General features: G+C 47.1%; 1 protein-coding gene across 1 annotated transcript in view; it reads right to left on the bottom strand.

Annotated features, from left to right (window-relative positions):
- Positions 1-22,141, bottom strand: part of RAB5B (RAB5B, member RAS oncogene family) — a 96,973-nt gene that overhangs the window by 13,177 nt on the left and 61,655 nt on the right. The window contains exon 2 of the mRNA XM_063952609.1: positions 19,520-19,780. Coding sequence (XP_063808679.1) covers positions 19,520-19,682 — 163 coding nt within the window. The 5' untranslated portion in view covers positions 19,683-19,780. The remainder of the gene's footprint in view (positions 1-19,519; positions 19,781-22,141) is intronic.

The raw sequence follows: 22,141 nt of genomic DNA, 5'->3' as shown, positions 1-22,141 counted from the left end.
ATGATAACAGTAGGTTACGGATATTACTAAACATATTGCAGGAATCGGTCTTCTCTCGGTGCCATTAACAGTGTGTATATGCTAGTCTAAAAGGGTGTTCCTGAAAACAGTAAAGTTGGGGTTAGAAGGGTGGTGATCCCCTCGTAAGCGTCTCTATATTGTACCATGTAGTATATTTAACCACTTTTCGCATGCTATCACGAATTGGTTGTGGCAAGGTTATCACATAGGGTAGCCATATTGTAAAAAACTTGGAAGAGTTGGATTCCGCTCTAAGAGAGCATTCAATCCAGTCCATTTGGTATAGATACGTCAGTCTAGGAAATAAAAGGGTTATGGATATAGGGGTTCCATGTATCCATTGGGATAGAACAGTCTTTTTCAATGCTGCCGCTATCCTAGCTAGTAACAGTTTATTGCCTGTAGGTAATGAGCAACAATCAGAATCATATTGATTCCAAAAAGCCCAAAGTAAAGTTGGTGTGAAAGGGATATGTAGAGTCGTTGTAGTGTAGTTACAGACGTCTTTCCAAAATAGTTGTATTATAGGACATGACCAAAGGCAGTGGATGATGTCAGCATCAGGTGTGGAGCACTTGAAGCAATTGGAGTTATCAGAGATGCCCGTAAGGTATCTGATACGGGGAGTATAATACACCCTATGTAAAATTTTTAAATGCATTTCAGCATAGGAAGAGGATACTAAATATTTATTAAGTAACAAGTGCCAATGTATTATGGTCTGTAGAGGGATGTCTGGTAGAGTGGTCGACCATTTAGCCAGGCCTGTGGTTTGACAATCTAAGTCAATCTGGCGTCTGGTGTGTGCATAAATAAAGGATGTTGAATAGGAAGACTGGGGGTTTAAACGTAGTTGGGTGTCCAGGGGAAAGTTATAATCTGCTGGCCGTAGGCGCGTTATCAATTGTGTTGCAAAGCTGCGTATTTGAAAATATGCGAATAGTGGTATATGTAAGTTCGGGAATTTAAGCTTTAATTGTGACAAGGTAAGTACTTCGGTACAGGTGACATTTAAGAATTGGTACACTAAACGTAAACCTTGGGAGTACCAAGTTTTGATAATTGCATCTGTGTCTCCGCCTTGAAAGTCTGGGTTATGCAGGAGTGGTTGGAATAGGGAGCAGGTAGTCCTCAGCCCTTTGCGTTTTCGAAGAAGTTGCCACGCTTTGCATGGAGCGAGTAGCAGCGGGTTCGAGCGGATGGACGTCAGTGTGAAGGGGTCTGTAAAATGTAATATGGTAGACAAAGTACCATGGGATAGCATACTCTGTTCCAGAGATATATTAGTGTAGCTAGAGGAACCTCTCACCCAGTCAAGGGCATATCTATAGTTAGCGGCTAAAGAATAGTCTTCTGGGCATGGTATATTCACGCCCCCCAGCGTTGTCTGTTGTTTCAGTTTAAAAAGGGCTATACGTGGACGTTTGTTTGTCCATATGAAAGTATTAAGGGCCTTATTAATTGTTTGTACATCTCGATTGGTCAAAAGAAATGGGAGCATTTGGATCGGGTATAATAAACGGGGGAAAAAGATCATTTTATATAGGTGGCATCTACCTATATATGAGATTGGTAAGTTTTGCCAGCGTGTAAAATCTTCAATCATTTTGTTAATGACACGGGAAAAGTTCAATGGGTACAGTTCGGCTAGGGTGGGTGAAAAGCGTAAGCCCAGGTAGGTTATGAAACCCGTCGCCCATTTAAAGGGAAATCTGGAGCCCCAATTTCGTGCGGCCTTGGGTCCAAGAGCCAAAGCTTCTGTTTTATCAAAATTGATTAAGAAACCCGAGATCAAGTGGAAATCATGTAGCGTGGTCAGTAATGAGGGGAACGCCTTTATGGGATCACTAAAATATAATAAAAGGTCATCCGCAAAGGCCGAAACCTTCACTGGTTGTGTGCCAATTTTTATTCCTTCCCAGGCAACATTTTGCACGCAGGTGCGTATCAATGGGTCTAGAGCTAGATTAAAAAGTAAGGGAGATAGGGGGCATCCCTGGCGCGTACCTCTACGTAAAGAAAAAGCCGGTGTGTTCAATCCATTAATGGTTAGGTGAGCTTGTGGATTAGAGTAAAGCATACTGAAGACTTTAGTGAACCCCTCACCGAATTGTTGAGTGTGGAAAATTCTAAGTAGGTGTGCCCATGATACACGGTCAAACGCTTTGTCGGCATCACAACTGACCACAAGTGCCTTAGATGATGCAGAGTCTTTGACACTATGTATCGCTGCTATTAGGGTTCGTACATTATGTACTGATGTTCTAGTTTTAACAAACCCCGTTTGGGCAGGATGTAAAATACGCATTAGTATCGGTTGGAGACGAGTGGCCAATAATTTGGTGAATAGTTTTAGATCTTGGTTGAGAAGAGATATGGGTCGGTAGGACTGGACATATGATGGGTCTTTACCCGGTTTAGGGAATACTACTATTCTAGCTTCTGTGAATCTCGGGGGCGGAGGGGACCCTTTCAGCAGTGAATTAAACAACGTCAATAAATATGGTGTTATGTGAGGAGCTAGCATTTTGTAATATACTGCTCCAAACCCATCCGGGCCTGGTGATTTCCCATTGTGAAGTGACTTAATCAAGAACAGTAGCTCTGTGTCTGTTACAGGGCACATTAGTGATTTTCGTTCTTCCTCTGTTAATGTAGGTAGGTTAGCTTCTTCTAGAAACTTCATACCCTCTGTTGGGCTATCTAAAGGTGCCGCGTATAAGTTTGAATAGTATTGTAGGAAGGTGTTTGACATAATTTGTGTGTCCATAGTTGAGGAAGTCGGGTCAGTATGTAAGCTAGTTATACGGGAGGGGGCAGTAGATGATCTCACTAAGTTGGCCAATAATTTACCCGACTTATTACTCCCTCGGAAGAATTTATTCCGCTGTACGTCATAGGAGAAGCTGGCTCTCTCGGTGCAAAGCGCGTCATAGAGACGTTTCGCATCAGTGTAATTTTGTCTGTTGTCTGGAGAGTCATTCAATGTCATTGTATTATACGCTGCAGTCAAAGCCTTGCTAAGGTCACGCAACTGGGTATTCAGATGTTTGCGTTTTCTGGAAACGTATTCTAATATTTGTCCTCGGACAACTGGTTTGGAAGCCGACCAAAACAAATTAATGTCGTTCTCATGAATCTTATTATCCTCAGTATAGTTAAGGAAGGCTCTGGTGAGAAATTGGTTAAAGTCCTCGGAAGTTTCCAGATAAGCGGGGAAACGCCAATTATAGGACCTAGGTAAGGGGTTATCTAGGGTGATTGACAACCAAATCGGAGCATGGTCCGAGAGTGAGATTGGTTCAATTTTAGTATCCACCACATGATGCAAAAGAGAATCCGTGATTAACCAATAGTCTAATCTAGAGGAGGAATGGTGCGGGTGGGAGTAGAAGGTATATTCGCGAGCGTCTGGGTTGCGAATTCTCCAGGGGTCGGACAGTCGTAGAGAAGAGGTGAGTAGTGTGAGTGAGGGTGGAGTGGTGATCGTAGGTGTACCGGGTATAGTTGTTTTATCAATACCCGCTGACTGTACACAATTAAAGTCTCCTCCCATGATTATTTCTCCCTCTGCCCAATCTTGCAAATTTTTGTAAATATCAGAGAAGAAAGATGCGTTAGGGCCATTAGGGGCATATATGTTGGCTACCGTATAGAGCGTATTTAGTATTTTTATTTTCAAGAACAGGAATCTACCCTCTTGGTCGACCAAGCTATCCAAGATAGTGGCAGGGAGTGATCTATTGAGAATAGTTAGTACGCCTCTACGTTTGGATGTGAAGGAGGCTGATCTATACTCTCCAACCCACGTATCCCGCAGTACATTAGGATCTGAGATCCGCCAATTAGTTTCCTGCAATAATACTATATCTGGTTTCAAGCGTTTTAAATAGGTTAGGACCTTTTTCCGTTTAATGGGAGTATTAAGCCCATCTACGTTCCAGGACACTAACCGAAATCGTGACTGCATTATTGTGGAAGGATCATGGGTCGACGGCATCAGCCGATACCAACCCTAGGCCATCCACGGGGAGTAGTATACCATAACTGTCGATCCCAGTCCGTCCCAGCGAGCGGACCGATGTGGATCGTTGAAGATAAATAATAAATGTAAGACAACAGATACATTCCTATCATTATACGTAAATCATGTGTGTGCACAGTGTCAATAGTATGAACCAAATTATAAAACCATTTTAACTTTTTGCGGACCCAAATGGGCGCCCTATTAAACAATGGTAATCTCCAAATGGAGAGCAGTAAAACATGTGAGGAGGATAGTCTCCAACCTGGTAACCAGGGGCACCATATTCTAAAACAGTATGACAAAAGATGAGAAAAGAGGGTGAGGGGAAAGGGAGAAAACAAACAAGACAATGTCAGAGACAATTGTAAGGGGGAAAAGTTATACAAAGAGAAAATTAGAAGAACATAACCAATATGGTACTGTCGCACCGTAGCCCTCTTCAAGCTCCAGCCGCTACAGCAAGCCTTCTTCACAGTGTAGGAATATCGTCTATTCAGCTGATCAAACAAAAAGGCGTCAATTGACTTAAGCATGAATGGGTCAAGCAATGGTGGCGATCAACCCACTTAAGAAGGATAATTTGAGTCAGTCAGCATCATCTGTACCCGATAGAAGAGCTGCATCCAAGGAGTTCACAAAATTTCTAGCCTCTTGTGCGGTTTCAAAAAAGTGGATCTTTCCACCATAGGTGATTCTCAGCTTGGCCGGATACAGCAACGCAAATCTGTGGCCCATCTCAAAGAGGCGTTTGCAAATAGGTGAGAATTCTCGTCGTCTTGCAGCAACCAGATATGAGAAGTCTTGAAATAATAGAATTCTGGAGTCTTGGTATCGGAGATCCGTGTGTTTTCTATAGGCCTCTAGCAACCGTACTTTATCGGCATAGTTGAGAATCCTCATGATGACCGGCCTGGGTCTATCTCTGCCGGACTGACGATCAGGACCAATCCGATGGACACGTTCTACTAGGATGGAGCCCGTGGCAGAGACGCATCCTAGCTCTCTGGGTAACCACTGGGAGACCAGGGCCATGAGTTCGGAGAATTTCACAGATTCTGGTAAGCCCACCAGACGTACATTATTTCTTCTATTCCGATTTTCCAAATCTTCTAATTTGTCTTGCAAAGATACCATCAGCTTGTCGTGTTCCACCTGGGTTGTTTTAGCTGCTGATAAATCATCCTCTAGATCCGAGATTCGTTGCTCTGCCTCGGAGATACGTTGATCATGGGCTGTAAGTTGTGCAAGCGCTGAATCCAGAGAGGTTTTCAGGGGTGCCAGTTTTTGATCTAGCAGGGATGATAGTATATTTGTAATTTCGTTCGTGGTGAAGGATTTGGATGGATCCATAATTGGTGCGGGTTGCCCCCGAGGACTAGAGCCTTGACTATACGTCGGGGAAACAGGGGCACTACTAGCGGGATTTTCACGTTTTTGCCTTTACCCGACTGAGCACCCCGTGGGTTACGTAATGATTTAGACATGAATTTGTCCATAACAATTATAGCAATTATAGACTCAATCCAATATGTACTTCTAGCCTGCAAACTGCAGGGGGCGTCAGACTTATGTTTCTTCTATGTGTTTCTCCTCTCCTTCTTCCCCTCCTTCCCCTTCTGTATTGATATTGGAAGGTATGATAATGTATAATATCAGGGGGGGGGGGGGGGGGGGTAGGGGGTGTCAGGTGTGGGAGGATTTGTTTAGTTGCTGGTGCTCCAGTATCTGTCTAACCAGTAGACAGATAGATAATGTCTCAATATGAAATATGAAAGGTCTTCCGGTGGAGGAACTGCAGGTCCTGATTGAGGGTCCTGTCACCACTGTCCAGCACACCCCTTTATCATAAGCACTGTACTATTGTCTCCTTGCCCCGCTGGGGTCCCTCAGATAAGTTTAAAAACGTACTCACTGACAGGGCCCAGCTGGGGAGGCATAGCGGAGATGTAGCAGCAGGGAGCCATGGGCGTGCAGCCGGTTCCGTCACCTGTCGTCCTGCGGCCTCTCCCCGCGTGAGAAGGTTCAGCGGCGGGTGGCGAGGAGGGTCCGTCAGCCGCGGCTAGCGGCAGCACGGGCGTCCGACGTCTGTGAGCCGTTCACGGCCTGATCTGTGAGTCCCCGAAGCCACCACCGGTGTGGGGGGTAAATCGAGGTCCCGGCTTGTTGGTTTCACCTAGGCCGCAATCCGCGGGAGTAGTAAAAACCACTCCCCGATTCCGCGGCTCGTACAGGGGGGATAAGGGGGACCGGAGGGCTACCAAGAATCGATATGAAGCCCTGGAGTGGGCTATTTGATTAAATAAGAGCCCCGTTTTGCAGGAGCTCCTGTGATGTACTTCTGTCTCCTTCTGCAGTCAGGCCACGCCCCCCAGGCTTCTACTTTTTAATGCTTCTCTGAAGCTGCTGTACCCTCTCCCAGCCAGCAGTAGTGGCACAGCTTAATACCCTGCCCCACTTAGAACAGAAACAGGAACTTTGTCCAGCAATTAGAGATAAAACCAGTGTTTGTGTGAACTCAGAGTACATGCTGGACTCCTAGGTGCAGAAATAATAGGATTTTAATACCTACCGGTAAATCCTTTTCTCCTAGTCCGTAGAGGATGCTGGGGACTCCAATAGGACCATGGGGTATAGAAGGGATCTGCAGGAGTCATTGGCACACTAAAAGACTTTGAATGGGTGTGAACTGGCGTGTCCCTCTATGCCCCTCCTCCAGAACTCAGTTATAGGAACTGTGCCCAGGGAGACGGACATTTCGAGGAAAAGGATTTTTGTTAAACTAAGGGTGAGACACATACCAGACAACTGGATTACCAGGAATACCAGATAACGGTATGAACGAAAGACAGCAACAAGCTGAACATAACCGATACACAACCTTTGTGTAACCGAAAACAACAACTAACAATACAACTGCAAGTAACAGTCCGCACTGGGATGGGCGCCCAGCATCCTCTACGGACTAGGAGAAAAGGATTTACCGGTAGGTATTAAAATCCTATTTTCTCTTACGTCCTAGAGGATGCTGGGGACTCCAAAAGGACCATGGGGTCTATACCAAAGCTCCAGACCGGGCGGGAGAGTGCGGTTGACTCTGCAGCACCGATTGAGCAAACATGAGGTCCTCATCAGCCAGGGTATCAAACTTGTAGAACTTAGCAAAAGTGTTTGAACCCGACCACGTAGCTGCTCGGCAAAGTTGAAGTGCCGAGACTCCTCGGGCATCCGCCCAAGATGAGCCCACCTTCCTGGTAGAATGGGCCTTCACTGACTTCGGCAACGGCAATCCAGCCGTAGAATGAGCGTGCTGAATCGTATTACAAATCCAGCGTGCAATAGTCTGCTTGGAAGCATACAGGACAAACAGAGCCTCCATTTTCCTAACAAAAGCCGTTCTGGCGATATCAATTTTCAAAGCTCTTACGACATCGAGAGATTTTGGCACAGTCACGGCATCCGTAGCCACAGGCACCACAATAGGTTGATTTATGTGAAACGAAGAAACCACCTTCGGCAGAAATTGTTGACGAGTCCTCAATTCCGCTCTATCCACATGAAAAATCAAATATGGGCTCTTGTGAGACAAAGCCGCCAATTCCGACACCCGTCTGGCGGACGCCAAGGCCAAAAGCATGACCACTTTCCAAGTGAGAAATTTCAACTCAACCTTTTGCAAAGGTTCAAACCAGGGAGACATAAGAAAGTGTAACACCACGTCAAGATCCCACGGTGCCACGGGTGGCACAAACTGAGGATGGATATGCAGCACTCCCTTCACGAAAGTCTAAACTTCAGGAAGGGCGGCCAATTCTTTTTGAAAGAAAATAGATAAAGCCGAAATCTGCACTTTGATGGAACCCAATTTTAGGCCTGCATCCACACCTGCCTGCAAAAAATGGACCCAGTTGAAACTCCTCCGTAGGAGCTTTCTTGGCTTCACACCACGACACATATTTTCTCCAAATACGATGATAATGCTTTGCCGTGACCTCCTTTCTAGCCTTAAGGAGAGTGGGGATGACTTCCCCGGGAATACCCTTTTGAGCTAGGATTTGGCGTTCAACCTCCACGCCGTCAAACGCAGCCGCGGTAAGTCTTGAAATATGTATGGCCCCTGCAGTAACAGGTCCTCTCTGAGAGGAAGCGGCCAAGGATCTTCTATGAGCAATTCCTGAAGATCCGGATACCAGGCACTCCGTGGCCAATCTGGAACGACGAGTAATGCCGGAAACCTTGTTCGTCTTATGATCCTCACACTTTTGGAATGAGAGGAAGTGGAGGGAACACATATACCGACTGAAACACCCACGGAGTTACCAGGGCGTCCACTGCACTGGCTTGGGGGTCCCTTGACCTGGAACAATACCTCGGAAGTTTCTTGTTGAGGCGAGACGCCATCATATCTATTTGAGGAATTCCCCAACGCATTGTCACTTCTGCAAATACCTCTTGATGAAGAGCCCACTCTCCTGGATGGAGATCGTGTCTGCTGAGGAAGTCTGCTTCCCAGTTGTCCACGCCCGGAAGGAAGACTGCTGACAGAGCGCTCACGTGCTTTTCCGCCCAGCGGAGAACTCTTGTGGCCTCCGCCATCGCCGCTTTGCTCTTTGTTCCGCCCTGGCGGTTTACGTACGCCACCACTGTTACGTTGTCCGACTGAATCAGGACAGGCAGACCTCGAAGAAGGTGTTCCGCTTGCAGAAGGCAATTGTTAATGGCTCTTAACTCCAGAACGTTTATGTGGAGACAAGTTTCCTGGCTTGACCATTTTCCCTGGAAACTTCTTCCTTGTGTGACTGCTCCCCAGCCATGGAGACTTGCATCCGTGGTCAGCAGGACCCAATCCTGGATCCCAAACCTGCGTCCCTCAAGAAGGTGAGAACTTTGCAGCCACCACAGGAGAGATATTCTGGTCCTGGAAGATAGACTTATTTTCCGGTGCATGTGCAGGTGAGACCCGGACCATTTGTCCAACAGGTCCCACTGAAACACCCAGGCATGAAACCTGCCAAACGGAATGGCTTCGTAAGCCGCAACCATCTTCCCAAGCACTCGAGTGCATTGATGAATCGACACTCTTGCCGGTTTCAGAATCTCCTTGACCATGCATTAGATTTCCAGAGCTTTTTCCGCTGGAAGAAACACTCTGCAGTTCAGTGTCCAGGATCATGCCCAAGAAAGGCAGCCGAGTTGTCGGAATCAACTGAGACTTTGGCAAATTTAGAATCCAACCATGATGTTGTAGAACAGTCAGGGAGAGTTACACATTTTTTAGCAACTGGTCTTTTGATCTCGCCTTTATCAGGAGATCGTCCAAGTACGGGATAATTGTGACACCCTGCTTGCGTAGGAGTACCATCATTTCCGCCATCACTTTGGTGAAGACCCTCGGGGCCGTGGAAAGCCCAAACGGCAACGTCTGAAATTGGTAATGATAATCCTGCACCGCAAATCTCAGGAAAGCTTGATGTGGAGGATATATCGGGACGTGTAAGTAGGCATCTTTTATGTCGACTGACGCCATAAAATCCCCCCCTTCTAGACTGGAGATCACTGCTCGAAGAGATTCCATCTAGAACTTGAAAGTTTTTAAATACAGATTGAGGGATTTTAGGTTCAAGATCGGTCTGACGAGCCGTCCGGCTTTGGCACGACAAAGAGGCTCGAATAAAACCCTTCTCCCCGTTGGGACGGGGGTACCGGGACAATGACACTCTGTTGACACAGCTTTTGTATTGCAGCACTCACTACTTCCCTTTCTGGGATAGAAACTGGCAAGGGTGATTTGAAAAATCGGTTGGGGGGGGGGGGGTACCTCCTGAAACTCCAGTTTGTACCCTTGGAACACTATGCCTAAACACCCAAGGATCTAGGCCCGAGTGAAACCAGACCTGACTGAAGAGTCGGAGACGCCCCCCACCGACACGTACTCCCGTAGGGGAGCCCCAGCGTCATGCGGTGGACTTGGCAGAGGCCGGGGAGGACTTTTGGTCCTGGGAGCCTGACACAGCAGGTGACCTTTTTCCCCTTCCTCTACCTTTTGAAGCAGGGAAGGACGAGCCTCTTCCTTTTTTGTATTTATTAGGCCGAAAGGACTGCCTCTGATAATGGGGTGCCTTTTTCTGTTATGCTGGAACATAAGGAAGAAAAGATGACTTACCCGCTGTAGCGGTAGACACCAGGTCAGCGAGGTCGTCACCAAACAAGACACTACCTTTATATGGGAGGGCTTCCATAGCTTTCTTCGAGTCGGCATCCGCATTCCATTGATGAATCCACAGCGCTCTCCTGGCCGAGACTGCCATGGCATTGGCCCTTGATCCCAATATCCCTCGCCGCATCCTTTAGGTAAGCTGCAGCGTCCCTGATATAACAGAGAGTCAAAAGAATGTTATCCCTATCCAGGGTATCCATGTCAGATGCCAAATTATCAGCCCACTTAGCAATAGCACTACTCACCCATGCAGACACCATGGCAGGTCTGAGGAGTGCACCCGTAGTGACATAAATGGCCTTTAATGTCGTTTCCTGCTTACGATCCGCAGGGTCCTTGAGGGCAGCAGTGTCGGGAGACGGAAGCGCCACCTTCTTGGACAGCCGTGACCGAGCTTTGTCCACATTGGGAGATGACTCCCACTTTTCCCTGTCATCAGAGAGGAAAGGATATGCCATAAAAATTCTCTTGGGAATCTGCCACCGTTTATCAGGCGATTCCCAAGCCTTTTCACAAAGAGTGTTCAGTTTATGAGAGGGGGGAAACGTCACCACAGGCTTCTTTCCCTTATACAAACAAACCCTTGTATCAGGAACAGCAGGTACTTCAGAAATATGTAAAACATTTTTAATAGCCACAATCATATACTGAATACCCTTAACCACTTTTGGATGTAAACTGGCCTCACTATAGTCAACACTGGAGTCAGAGTCCGTGTCGGTATCCGAATCCGCTATCTGGGTAAATGAACGCTTTTGTGACCCTGAGGGGACCTGTACCTGGGACAAGGCGTCCTCCATGGATTTCCTCCACGTTTGTGTCTGAGAATCAGATTTATCCAGCCTTTTAGACAATAACGCCACATCTGCATTCAATGTACCCAACATATTCACCCAATCAGCAGTCGGCGGTGCCGACAGAGTCACTCCCAAATCCTTCTCTGCACCCCCAGTAACTTCCTCCGGGGAGGAGCACTCAGCCTCAGACATGTCGACACACCGTACCAACACGCACACACTCACACAGGCTATAGGGGACAGACCCACAGGGAAGCCTGTTTGAGAAACACAGAGTGAGTTTACCAGCCCATACCCCAGCGCCCATATAATACTGAAAAAGAATATATGTCGTCTGCGCTGTTATAATAGCACCAAATAACTGTGTGCCCCCTCGTTTTGCTCCCTGTACTTGATCAGGAGAGTGGAGGTCCGGGCCAGCGTCTCTCCAAGTCTGAAGAGAGAAAATGGCGCTTGTAAGCTGTGAGGGCTAAGCCACGCCCCCTCCCGGCGCGCTGTAGTCCCGCTCAATTTTGAATATTTATACTGGCGGGGGCTTATATTTAGTGCCTAGGCACTTACAATATAACTTTTTTAGCCAGTCTAACCTTCAGTAACATGCTGCCCAGGGCGCCCCCCCTGCGCCCTGCATCCTGTAAGTGCCATTGGAAGTATGTGTGGGAGTATGGCGCGCGCTGTACCTCGTTACTGAAGTCTTCTGCCGTCACTGAAGTCTTCTGTTCTTCTATATACTCACCCAGCTTCTTTCTTCTGGCTGCTGTGAGGGGGTTGACGGCGCGGCTCCGGGAACAAGCAGCTAGGCGTACCAAGTGATCGAACCCTCTGGAGCTAATGGTGTCCAGTAGCCTAAGAAGCAGAGCCTTTAACTCAGAAGAAGTAGGTCTGACTTCTCTCCCCTCACTCCCACGAAGCAGGGAGCCTGTAGCCAGAGGGTCTCCCTGAAAATAAAAAACCTAACAGAAAGTCTTTTCAGAGAAACTCAGGAGAGCTCCCCTAGTGTGTGTCCAGTCACTCCTGGGCACAAAGTCTAACTGAGGTCTGGAGGAGGGGCATAGAGGGAGGAGCCAGTTCACACCCCTTCAAAGTCTTATAGTGTGCCCATGTCTCCTGCGCATCCCGTCTATACTCCATGGTCCTTTTGGAGTCCCCAGCATCCTCTAGGACGTAAGAGAAAAAGAACCGATAACGACCAGGAGCTGGATGTAATTAAATCTGAGCTGGCCAGACGTGTGGGTTCCTGGCCGAACTCTGATGGTATTTTTAAAGCAGCAATTATGTACAAGGCAAAACCATGCCTTGCACAGGATTGTCGCTTTGGGAAAAAAAAAGCAAAAAAAAGAAAGAAGGTCAGAGCTTGCCGGAAACCCGCACCTCCAGCCAACTCATACTTCATTACATCCATCCCATATTCCAGTTTGACAAGAGCCAATACACAAATCAGCAGTGTCTGGACAATGTATATTTCACAAATGCATATGTGCATGATGCAGCTACCCTGATCAGTTACTCTGCGCGCAGTCAACTACAACTCCCCCACTGACAACAGATGGAGGCGGAACTGACATAGACCAATGCAAACACAGTCCAAGCTATACTCCATAGTATGTCATTCTGGAGAAAAGCCCTCCCTGCTAAAGATCCCCCTCCCCCACAATAGCAGGGCTTCATGTCCACTAGTGCCAGATGAGATGCCTTACCCTCGTACTAGATGACACTAGCTTCTAAAAGTGGGAAACGCACTGGCGACTGCACGCTTTCCCAGCGCCAGAAAATCCGAGTCTCCTCTCCACAGCCCTCACCATCAATGACATTTCCCCAGCTCTAGAAGTCTTAATGGTTAACATGAAGGGGCTAACATCTACCTGACCAGTGCCTACTACAGTATCATCACATTGAACAGATATCTTACAACACATCTTTAAAGAGAGACCCGGTGGCATCCACAGTCCACATCACTGCATACTCCCACTCAGAGAGGGCCCTGCGTGACGCTTCTTTATACCTCAACAACAGTTTTGTTTGGTATACATTTTTGTTTGTCATAGAATATAAACAGTACCTTTAAATAAGAATTTACTTACCGATAATTCTATTTCTCGGAGTCCGTAGTGGATGCTGGGGTTCCTGAAAGGACCATGGGGAATAGCGGCTCCGCAGGAGACAGGGCACAAAAAGTAAAGCTTTTCCAGATCAGGTGGTGTGCACTGGCTCCTCCCCCTATGACCCTCCTCCAGACTCCAGTTAGGTACTGTGCCCGGACGAGCGTACACAATAAGGGAGGATTTTGAATCCCGGGTAAGACTCATACCAGCCACACCAATCACACCGTACAACTTGTGATCTAAACCCAGTTAACAGTATGATAACAAAAGGAGCCTCTGAAAGACGGCTTCCTACAACAATAACCCGATTTTTGTAACAATAACTATGTACAAGTATTGCAGAATAATCCGCACTTGGGATGGGCGCCCAGCATCCACTACGGACTCCGAGAAATAGAATTATCGGTAAGTAAATTCTTATTTTCTCTATCGTCCTAGTGGATGCTGGGGTTCCTGAAAGGACCATGGGGATTATACCAAAGCTCCCAAACGGGCGGGAGAGTGCGGATGACTCTGCAGCACCGAATGAGAGAACTCCAGGTCCTCTTTTGCCAGGGTATCAAATTTGTAAAATTTTACAAACGTGTTCTCCCCCGACCACGTAGCTGCTCGGCAGAGTTGTAATGCCGAGACCCCTCGGGCAGCCGCCCAAGATGAGCCCACCTTCCTTGTGGAATGGGCATTTACATATTTTTTGCTGTGGCAAGCCTGCCACAGAATGTGCAAGCTGAATTGTACTACAAATCCAACGAGCAATAGTCTGCTTAGAAGCAGGAGCACCCAGCTTGTTGGGTGCATACAGGATAAACAGCAAGTCAGATTTCCTGACTCCAGCCGACCTGGAAACTATATTTTCAGGGCCCTGACAACATCCAGCAACTTGGAGTCCTCCAAGTCCCTAGTAGCCGCAGGCACCACAATAAGCTGGTTCAGGTGAAACGCTGACACCACCTTAGGGAGAAACTGGGGACGAGTCCACAGCTTTGCTCTGTCCGAATGGACAATCAGATATGGCTTTGTGAGATAAAGCCGCCAATTCTGACACTCGCCTGGCCGAGGCCAGGACCAACAGCATGGTCACTTTCCATGTGAGATATATCAAATCCACAGATTTGAGTTGTTTAAAACAATGTGATTTTAGGAATCCCAAACTACGTTGAGATCGCCCAGTGCCACTGGAGACATCAAAAAGGGGTTGTATATGCAGTACTCCCTTAACAACTTCTGGACTTCAGGAACTGAAGCCAATTTCTTTCTGGAAGAAAATCGACCGGTCGAAATTTGAACCTTAATGGACCCCAATTTGAGACCCATATACACTCCTGCTTGCAGGAAATGTAGGAATTAACCTAGTTGAAATTCTTCCGTGGAGCCTTCCTGGCCTCACACCATGGAACATATTTTCACCTAAGCGGTGATAATGTTGTGCGGTCACCTCCTTCCTGGCTCTGACCAGGGTAGGGATGACCTCTTCCGGAATGCCTTTTTCCCTTAGGATCCGGCGTTCACCCGCCCTGGCGTCAACGCAGCTGCGGTAAGTCATGGAACAGACATGATTCTTGCTGAATCAAGATCCTTTCTAGTATCTCTTGAAGTTCCGGGTACCAAGTTCTTCTTGGCCCAAACCGGAACCACGAGTATAGTTCTTACTCCTCTCCTTCCTATCATTCTCCATACACTGGGTATGAAAGGCAGAGGAGTTAACACATACACCGACTGGTACACCCACGGTGTTACCAGAGCGTCCCAGCTATTGCCTGAGGGTCTCTAGACCTGGCGCTTCATGTGGGACGCCATCATAACCACCTTTGGTCTTTCCCAATGGTTTACAAACATGTGGAAACTTCCAGATGAAGTTCCCACTTTTCCGGGTGGAATTCATTTATGCTGAGGAAATCTTCCTAGTTGTCCACTCCCGGAATGAACACTGCTGACAGTGTTATCACATGATCTTTCGCCCAGCGAAGAATCCTTGCTGTCAATGCCCTCCTGCTTCTTGTGCCGCCCCGTCTGTTTACGTGGGCGACTGCCATGATGATGTCCTACTGGATCAGCACCGGTTGACTTTGAAGCAGAGGTCTTCCTAGGCTCAGAGCATCGTAAATTGCCCTTAGCTCCAGTATATTCATGTGGAGAGAAATCTCCAGACTTGACCACACTTCCTTGGAAATTTCTTCCTTGTGTGACTGTTCCCCAGCCTCTCAGGCTGGCATCCGTGGTCACCAGAACACAGTCCTGAATGCTGAAAGTGCTGCCCTCTAGAAGATGAGCACTCTGCAGCCCCCACAGAAGAGACACCCTTGTCCTTGGAGACAGGGTTATCCGCTGATGCATCTGAAGATGCGATCCGGACCATTCGTCCAGCAAATCCCCCTGAAAAGTTTTTGCGTGAGATCTGCCGAATGGAATCGCTTCGTAAGAAGCCACCATTTTTCCCAGGACTCCTGTGCATTGATGCACTGATACTTGGCCTGGATTTAGGAGGTTTCTGACTAGGTCGGATAACTCCCTGGCTTTCCCCTCCAGGAGAAATACCTCTTTCTGGACTATGCCCAGAATCATTCCTAGGAACAGCAGACGTATCATCGGAAAACAGCTGCGAGTTTTGGAATATTTAGAATCCACTCGTGCTGTCGTAGAACTACTTTAGATAGTTCTTTTCCGACCTCCAACTGTTCTCTGGAAACTTGTCCCTTTCAGGATATCGTCCAAGTAAGGGATAATTTAGATGCCTTTCTTCTTTTAAGAATCATCTTTTCGGCCATTACCTTGGTAAAGGCCCGGGGTGCCGTGGATAATTCAACGGCAGCGTCTGAAACTGATATTGACAGTTCTGTATCACGAACCAGAGGTACCCTTGTTGAGAAGGGCAAATTTGGACATGGAGGTAATCCTTGATGTCCAGGGACACCATATAGTCCCCTTTTTTCCGGTTCTCTATCACTGCTCTGAGTGACTCCATCTTGATTTGAACCTTTTTATGTAAGTGTTCAAAGATTTCAGATTTAGACTATGTCTCACCAAGCCGTCTGGCTTCAGTACCACAATATAGTGTGGAGGACTAATACCCTTTTCCTTGTTGTAGGAGGGGTACTTTGATTATCACCTGCTGGAAATACAGCTTGTGAATTTTTTCCCAATACTGCCTCCTTGTCGGAGGGAGCCGTTGGTAAAGCAGGCTTCAGGAACCTGCGAGGAAAAAATGTCTCGACTCTCCAATCTGTACCCCTGGGATAATACTTGTATGATCTAGGGGTCAACTTGCGAGTGATCCCACTGCGCGCTGAGACTCTTGAGACTACCCCCCCACTGGTGGAGGGCTTCTTTTCCTGGGAAGGGGCTGCCTTGCAGTCTACTTCCCTTTCCTCTATGTCTGGGCAGATATGACTGGCCTTTTGCCCGCTTGCCCACATGGGAACGGAAGGATTGAGGCTGAAAAGACAGTGTCTTTTTCTGCTGAGATGTAACTTGGGGTAAAAAGGTTGGATTTCCCAGCTGTGGCCGTGGCCCCCAGGTCCGACGGACCGACCCCAAATAACTCCTTCCCTTTATACGGCAATACTTCCATGTGCCGTATGGGATCTGTATCACCTGACCACTGTCGTGTCCATGACATCTTCTGGGAGATATGGACAACGCACTTATCTTGATGCCAGAGTGCAAATATCCCTCTGTGCATCTCGCATACATATATATAGAATGCATCCTATTAAATGCCCTATATCAATAAAATATTTTTAGTCAGGGAATTCGACCAAGCCAACCCAGCACTGCATCTCCAGGCTGATGGCGATCGCTGGTCGCAGTATAACCACCGTCTGTGTGTATATACTTTTTAGGATATTTTTCCAGCTGCCTATCAGCTGGCTCCTTGAGGGCGGCCGTATTTGGAGACGGTAACGCCACTTGATAAGCGTGTGAGCGCCTTATCCACCCTAATGGGTGTTTCCCAACGCGCCCTAACTTCTGGCGGGAAAAGGTATAACGCCAATATTTGCTATCGGGGTAAACCCACGCATCATCACACACTTCATTTTATTTTATCTGATTCAGGAAAAACTACAGGTAGTTTTTTCACTTCCACATAATACCCTTTTTTGTGGTACTTGTAGTATCAGAAATATGTAACAGCTCCTTCATTGCCCTTAACGTGTGGCCCTAATGAGGAATACGTTTGTTTATTCACCGTCGACACTGGATTCAGTGTCCGTGTCTGTGTCGACCGACTGAGGTAAATGGGCGTTTTTTATAAAAAACCCCTGACGGTGTTTCTGAGACGCCTGGACCGTTACTAATTGTTTGTCGGCCGTCTCATGTCGTCAACCGACCTTGCAGCGTGTTGACATTCTCACGTAATTCCCTAAATAAGCCATCCATTCCGGTGTCGACTCCCTAGAGAGTGACATCACCATTACAGGCAATTTCTCCGCCTCCTCCAGCATCGTCCTCATACATGTCGACACACACGTACCGACACACAGCACACACACCTGGAATGCTCTGACAGAGGACAGGACCCCACTAGCCCTTTGGAGAGACAGAGGGAGAGTTTGCCAGCACACACCAAAAAACGCTATAATTACATAGGGACAACCTTATATAAGTGTTTCTCCCTAATAGCATCTTTATATATATATTTATATCGCCAATTTGTGCCCCCCCTCTCTGTTTAAACCCTGTTTCTGTAGTGCAGTGCAGGGGAGAGCCTGGGAGCCTTCTCTCCAGCCTTTCTGTGAGAGAAAAAATGGCGCTGTGTGCTGAGGAGATAGGCCCCGCCCCTTTTACGGCGGACTCGTCTCCCGCTCTTTAGTGAAGTTTGGCAGGGGTTAAATATCTCCATATAGCCTCTGGGGGCTATATGTGAGGTATTTTTAGCCAGTATATAGGTTTACATTTGCCTCCCAGGGCGCCCCCCCCCAGCGCCCTGCACCCTCAGTGACAGCGTGTGAAGTGTGCTGAGAGGAAAATGGCGCACAGCTGCAGTGCTGTGCGCTACCTTTAGAAGACTGTCAGAGTCTTCAGCCGCCGATTCTGGACCTCTTCTAACTTCAGCATCTGCAAGGGGGCCGGCGGCGCGGCTCCGGTGACCATCCAGGCTGTACCTGTGATCGTCCCTCTGGAGCTAATGTCCAGTAGCCAAGAAGCCAATCCATCCTGCACGCAGGTGAGTTCACTTCTTCTCCCCTCAGTCCCTCGTTGCAGTGATCCTGTTGCCAGCAGGACTCACTGTAAAATAAAAAACCTAAGCTAAACTTTCTCTAAGCAGCTCTTTAGGAGAGCCACCTAGATTGCACCCTTCTCGGCCGGGCACAAAAATCTAACTGGAGTCTGGAGGAGGGTCATAGGGGGAGGAGCCAGTGCACACCACCTGATCTGGAAAAGCTTTACTTTTTGTGCCCTGTCTCCTGCGGAGCCGCTATTCCCCATGGTCCTTTCAGGAACCCCAGCATCCACTAGGACGATAGAGAAATTAATAATGTATGCCGTGGTGAAGAATGAATAAATTAAATCTAAAAAGGCTCAATAATATACAGCGTATCAATGTAGGCATTATGAAAGCTTCAGCAGTTTTTACAACGCAACAGGTCACAAAATCTTGCCCTTCAAATTTCAATTGGGGTTTCCTCTGTGATCAGCTCCCTGCTAGAGAGAACACTAGTCTGATACATGCTTGGAAATATTACAAATATAGTGATCAGTGTTGGATTCATTAACAAATGATAATTAACCAATTGCATTTATACACAGATGCCTGGAAGTGTAAAATACATCAAGAAAGCCTTACATCATACAGATTTCCACTTGTGACTGTTATAACCAACAAAATAACTTATTTATAAGACCCCACATAATTCTGAAGCGCAGTATAGCGGGGAGAAGAAAAATTCAACAAGGTGTAAAAGAATAAAATAAGCTAAAAGCTGAAGCTTATACATAATGTGCAGGGGGGACTTAGGTGACCGGTAGTCGGGATCCCGACGGTCAGCATACCCAGCGCTATTCCCACTCGTGAGTGTCCACGACACCCATAGAGTGGGAACAGAACCTGTGGTAAGTGCAGCGAGCCACCGATCCCGCAAGGGGCTTCATTTCGCTCGCCCCCTGCCAGCATCCTGGCGGCCGGGATCCCGGCATTGGTATGCTGACCGCCAGGATCCCGACCGCCGGTCACCGGACCAGGGCATAAAATGTAATATCATCTCACAGAAAACATGCCAGAGGTGAGGTACAAGGATGCATGCGTTAACAAGATGGGGGACAGGTGAAAGGATAAGAGGAAGAAGGGCCCTGCTCGTCAGAGCTTACAATCTAAGGTCATCTTATAAGTAAAGTCATCAGGGCTCTGCAGACCACCTACCTCCAATTGTGCTCTCCTGGAATTCATGAAACTGTCCCTTGACAAAGCGCAGTACCAGACTGGACTTCCCAACTGCAGATTCACCCAGCAAAACCAATTTGAACTGGCAGATCTTACTGGCCTGTGACTGACCATTCGGCCTCGCTGCTCCTCTCCCGGCCATTTCCTCAGCACAAATTAGACCGCTCCAGAAGATGGAAGACTGTTAGGAGCCTTTTTTGGGTTTGTGCTGGTGACAGGCAGCAGATTCAAAAACAGGATCTAGAATGCAGGAAAAATGTCCCATTATCAAATTGCACTAACTTTAGTCAATTAAATAATTTATCTTACCTCATAACAAAACCTAAAGTTGCAAGAGATTTTTGTAGACTATATGAGCCACAGGTAAAAAGTGATAATGACCTGATGTATACAATTGTGAGGACTGCTGTACATATTTGTACAGAAAGATACAGAGCTACACTTTATCACTCTCCACGGCTCAATACATCTGCCCCTTAGACTACGAGCCCCACTGGGTCAGGGACTGGAGCGACTAATTAGAATGAGCAGCAAATTGGCACACCCAAGATGTCTGCCTCGTCCTCTAATGTTTTTTCCTTTGGGAAAATCAAAAAAATGTTGTCTGCGCTTATGTAAAAGCAGCTCAGATAAAATGGATAATTGTAGGTTTAAAACGAGCGCTAAATTATCCGTGTAGAAAGTGAGTGTGGCACCTGTAAAAAAGAATAATGATTAATACTTAAAAACTTCTGTTTACAGCTCTTTTGAGAAATGGTTAGGTTGGTGGTATCCAGATATAGATGTAAAAGTCCGGAATCTAACTGTCCCTAACTTACCCACGGGGATTCCTCAGCCGTTGGTATCGCTGTGAGGGCTGTCCGTGGCCGGCTTTGTGAGTCGCGGCTCTCACCGCTGCGTCCAGCGGGAGAAGGATGTTGTAGAAAAGCCGGAAATAGCGACGTCAGTTCGAGTCCGCAAAGCGGCGTAGATGTTCTTGTCTGTGATACCACTTGTCCACCAACGCGTTTCGTGCTGTTAAGAGCACTTTTTCAAGGTCTTGAAAAAGTGCTCTGAACAGCACGAAACGCGTTGGTGGACAAGTGGTATCACAGACAAGAACATCTACGCTGCTTTGCGGACTCGAACTGACGTCGCTATTTCCGGCTTTTCTACAACATCCTTCTCCCGCTGGACGCAGCGGTGAGAGCCGCGACTCACAAAGCCGGCCACGGACAGCCCTCACAGCGATACCAACGGCTGAGGAATCCCCGTGGGTAAGTTAGGGACAGTTAGATTCCGGACTTTTTTTTTAAATCACAAAAGTTTATTGACAAAAGGAATACAATGACATATGAAAGCAATGGACACTCTCAAAGCATAACAAAACTAGTATATAGAGAAGGTTAAGTGCAAGAGTGTGTCCTCATGTTATCTGTTCTATTATATTTACCTTTTTATTTTATTTAATTTCTTTTATTTTTTGCTTTGAACATATCGAAAAACAATCGAGAACTAGGAGCAAAATTAGGAAACAGAATAAAATATTCCAGAGGGATAAACATTAGGATCCTTGAGAGGATTTGTAGGAGGTTACCGAGAGAGTTATATGAGAAAAGGAGGAGTAGAATGAAAAATTAAGGAGAAAAGAGAGTGAGAGGGAGAAGAGGAGAAAAAAAAAAAAAAAAAAAAAAAAGGAAAAGCAGAGAAAAGCAGATACAAGTCGCGAACGGGGGGAGAGCGAGTCGGGGAAAGAGTCGCGTGGGGAAAAAGGGTAATGCGAAGTAGGAGAGATTTGGGAGAGCTACTTGAAATTTAGTGTACCAAGGTGTCCAGACGCCGTGGAATTTATCCACTGTGTTGTTCATCAAGGAGGAAAGATATTCCATCTTAGCCACAAACCAAACGCGGTTCATGAGTTCCAGACGGGTTGGAGGAGTGGGGAGTTTCCATGATTTAGCAATCTGGAGTTTAGCTGCACAGGCTATATGCATAGCTAGTTTGTTTTCCGACTTGGATAGCTGGCAGGCTGGGGCACACAGGAGCAACGTCTCAGGGGACAAAAGGGGGCAGTCCGGAATAAGCGACTGGATAAGGGTGCGGACCATAAACCAAAAGGAGGCTATCCTCGGGCAGCTCCACCAAACGTGAAAAAACGAGCCTACTTGACCACATTGGCGCCAACAGAGGTTAGAAGTGTTTGGATACATTTGGTGTAAGCGCTCGGGGACCAGATACCATCGCGCATAAACTTTGTAGGAGTTCTCCTTAATGGAGACGCTAATAGAACATTTAGAAATATTCAGTCGGATAGATTCCCACATGTCGTCTTCCAGGGGTGTCCCCAAGTCGGTATCCCAAGCAAGTTCATGCGTCATGCGAGTTGACGCGACTGGAGACAAAATGGAGTGATACAGATTAGATATAGTGCCTCGGTCCATGGGGCGATACATGCAAAGGCGTTCCATCGGAGTCGGGACATTAGGGATAGGCGTTGTCCTGGTTGAGGACATAACGAAATTTCGAATTTGAAGGTATTGATAGAAATATGACGTCGGGAGAGAGTGTTTTGTTTGGAGGTCTGCGAATGAGTACGGTGCATTGTTGTGAAGTAGATGGTGA

Source organism: Pseudophryne corroboree, chromosome 2, assembly GCF_028390025.1.
Source record: "Pseudophryne corroboree isolate aPseCor3 chromosome 2, aPseCor3.hap2, whole genome shotgun sequence".
NCBI lineage: Eukaryota > Metazoa > Chordata > Amphibia > Anura > Myobatrachidae > Pseudophryne > Pseudophryne corroboree.
This window is presented reverse-complemented; position numbering and strand designations above follow the sequence as displayed.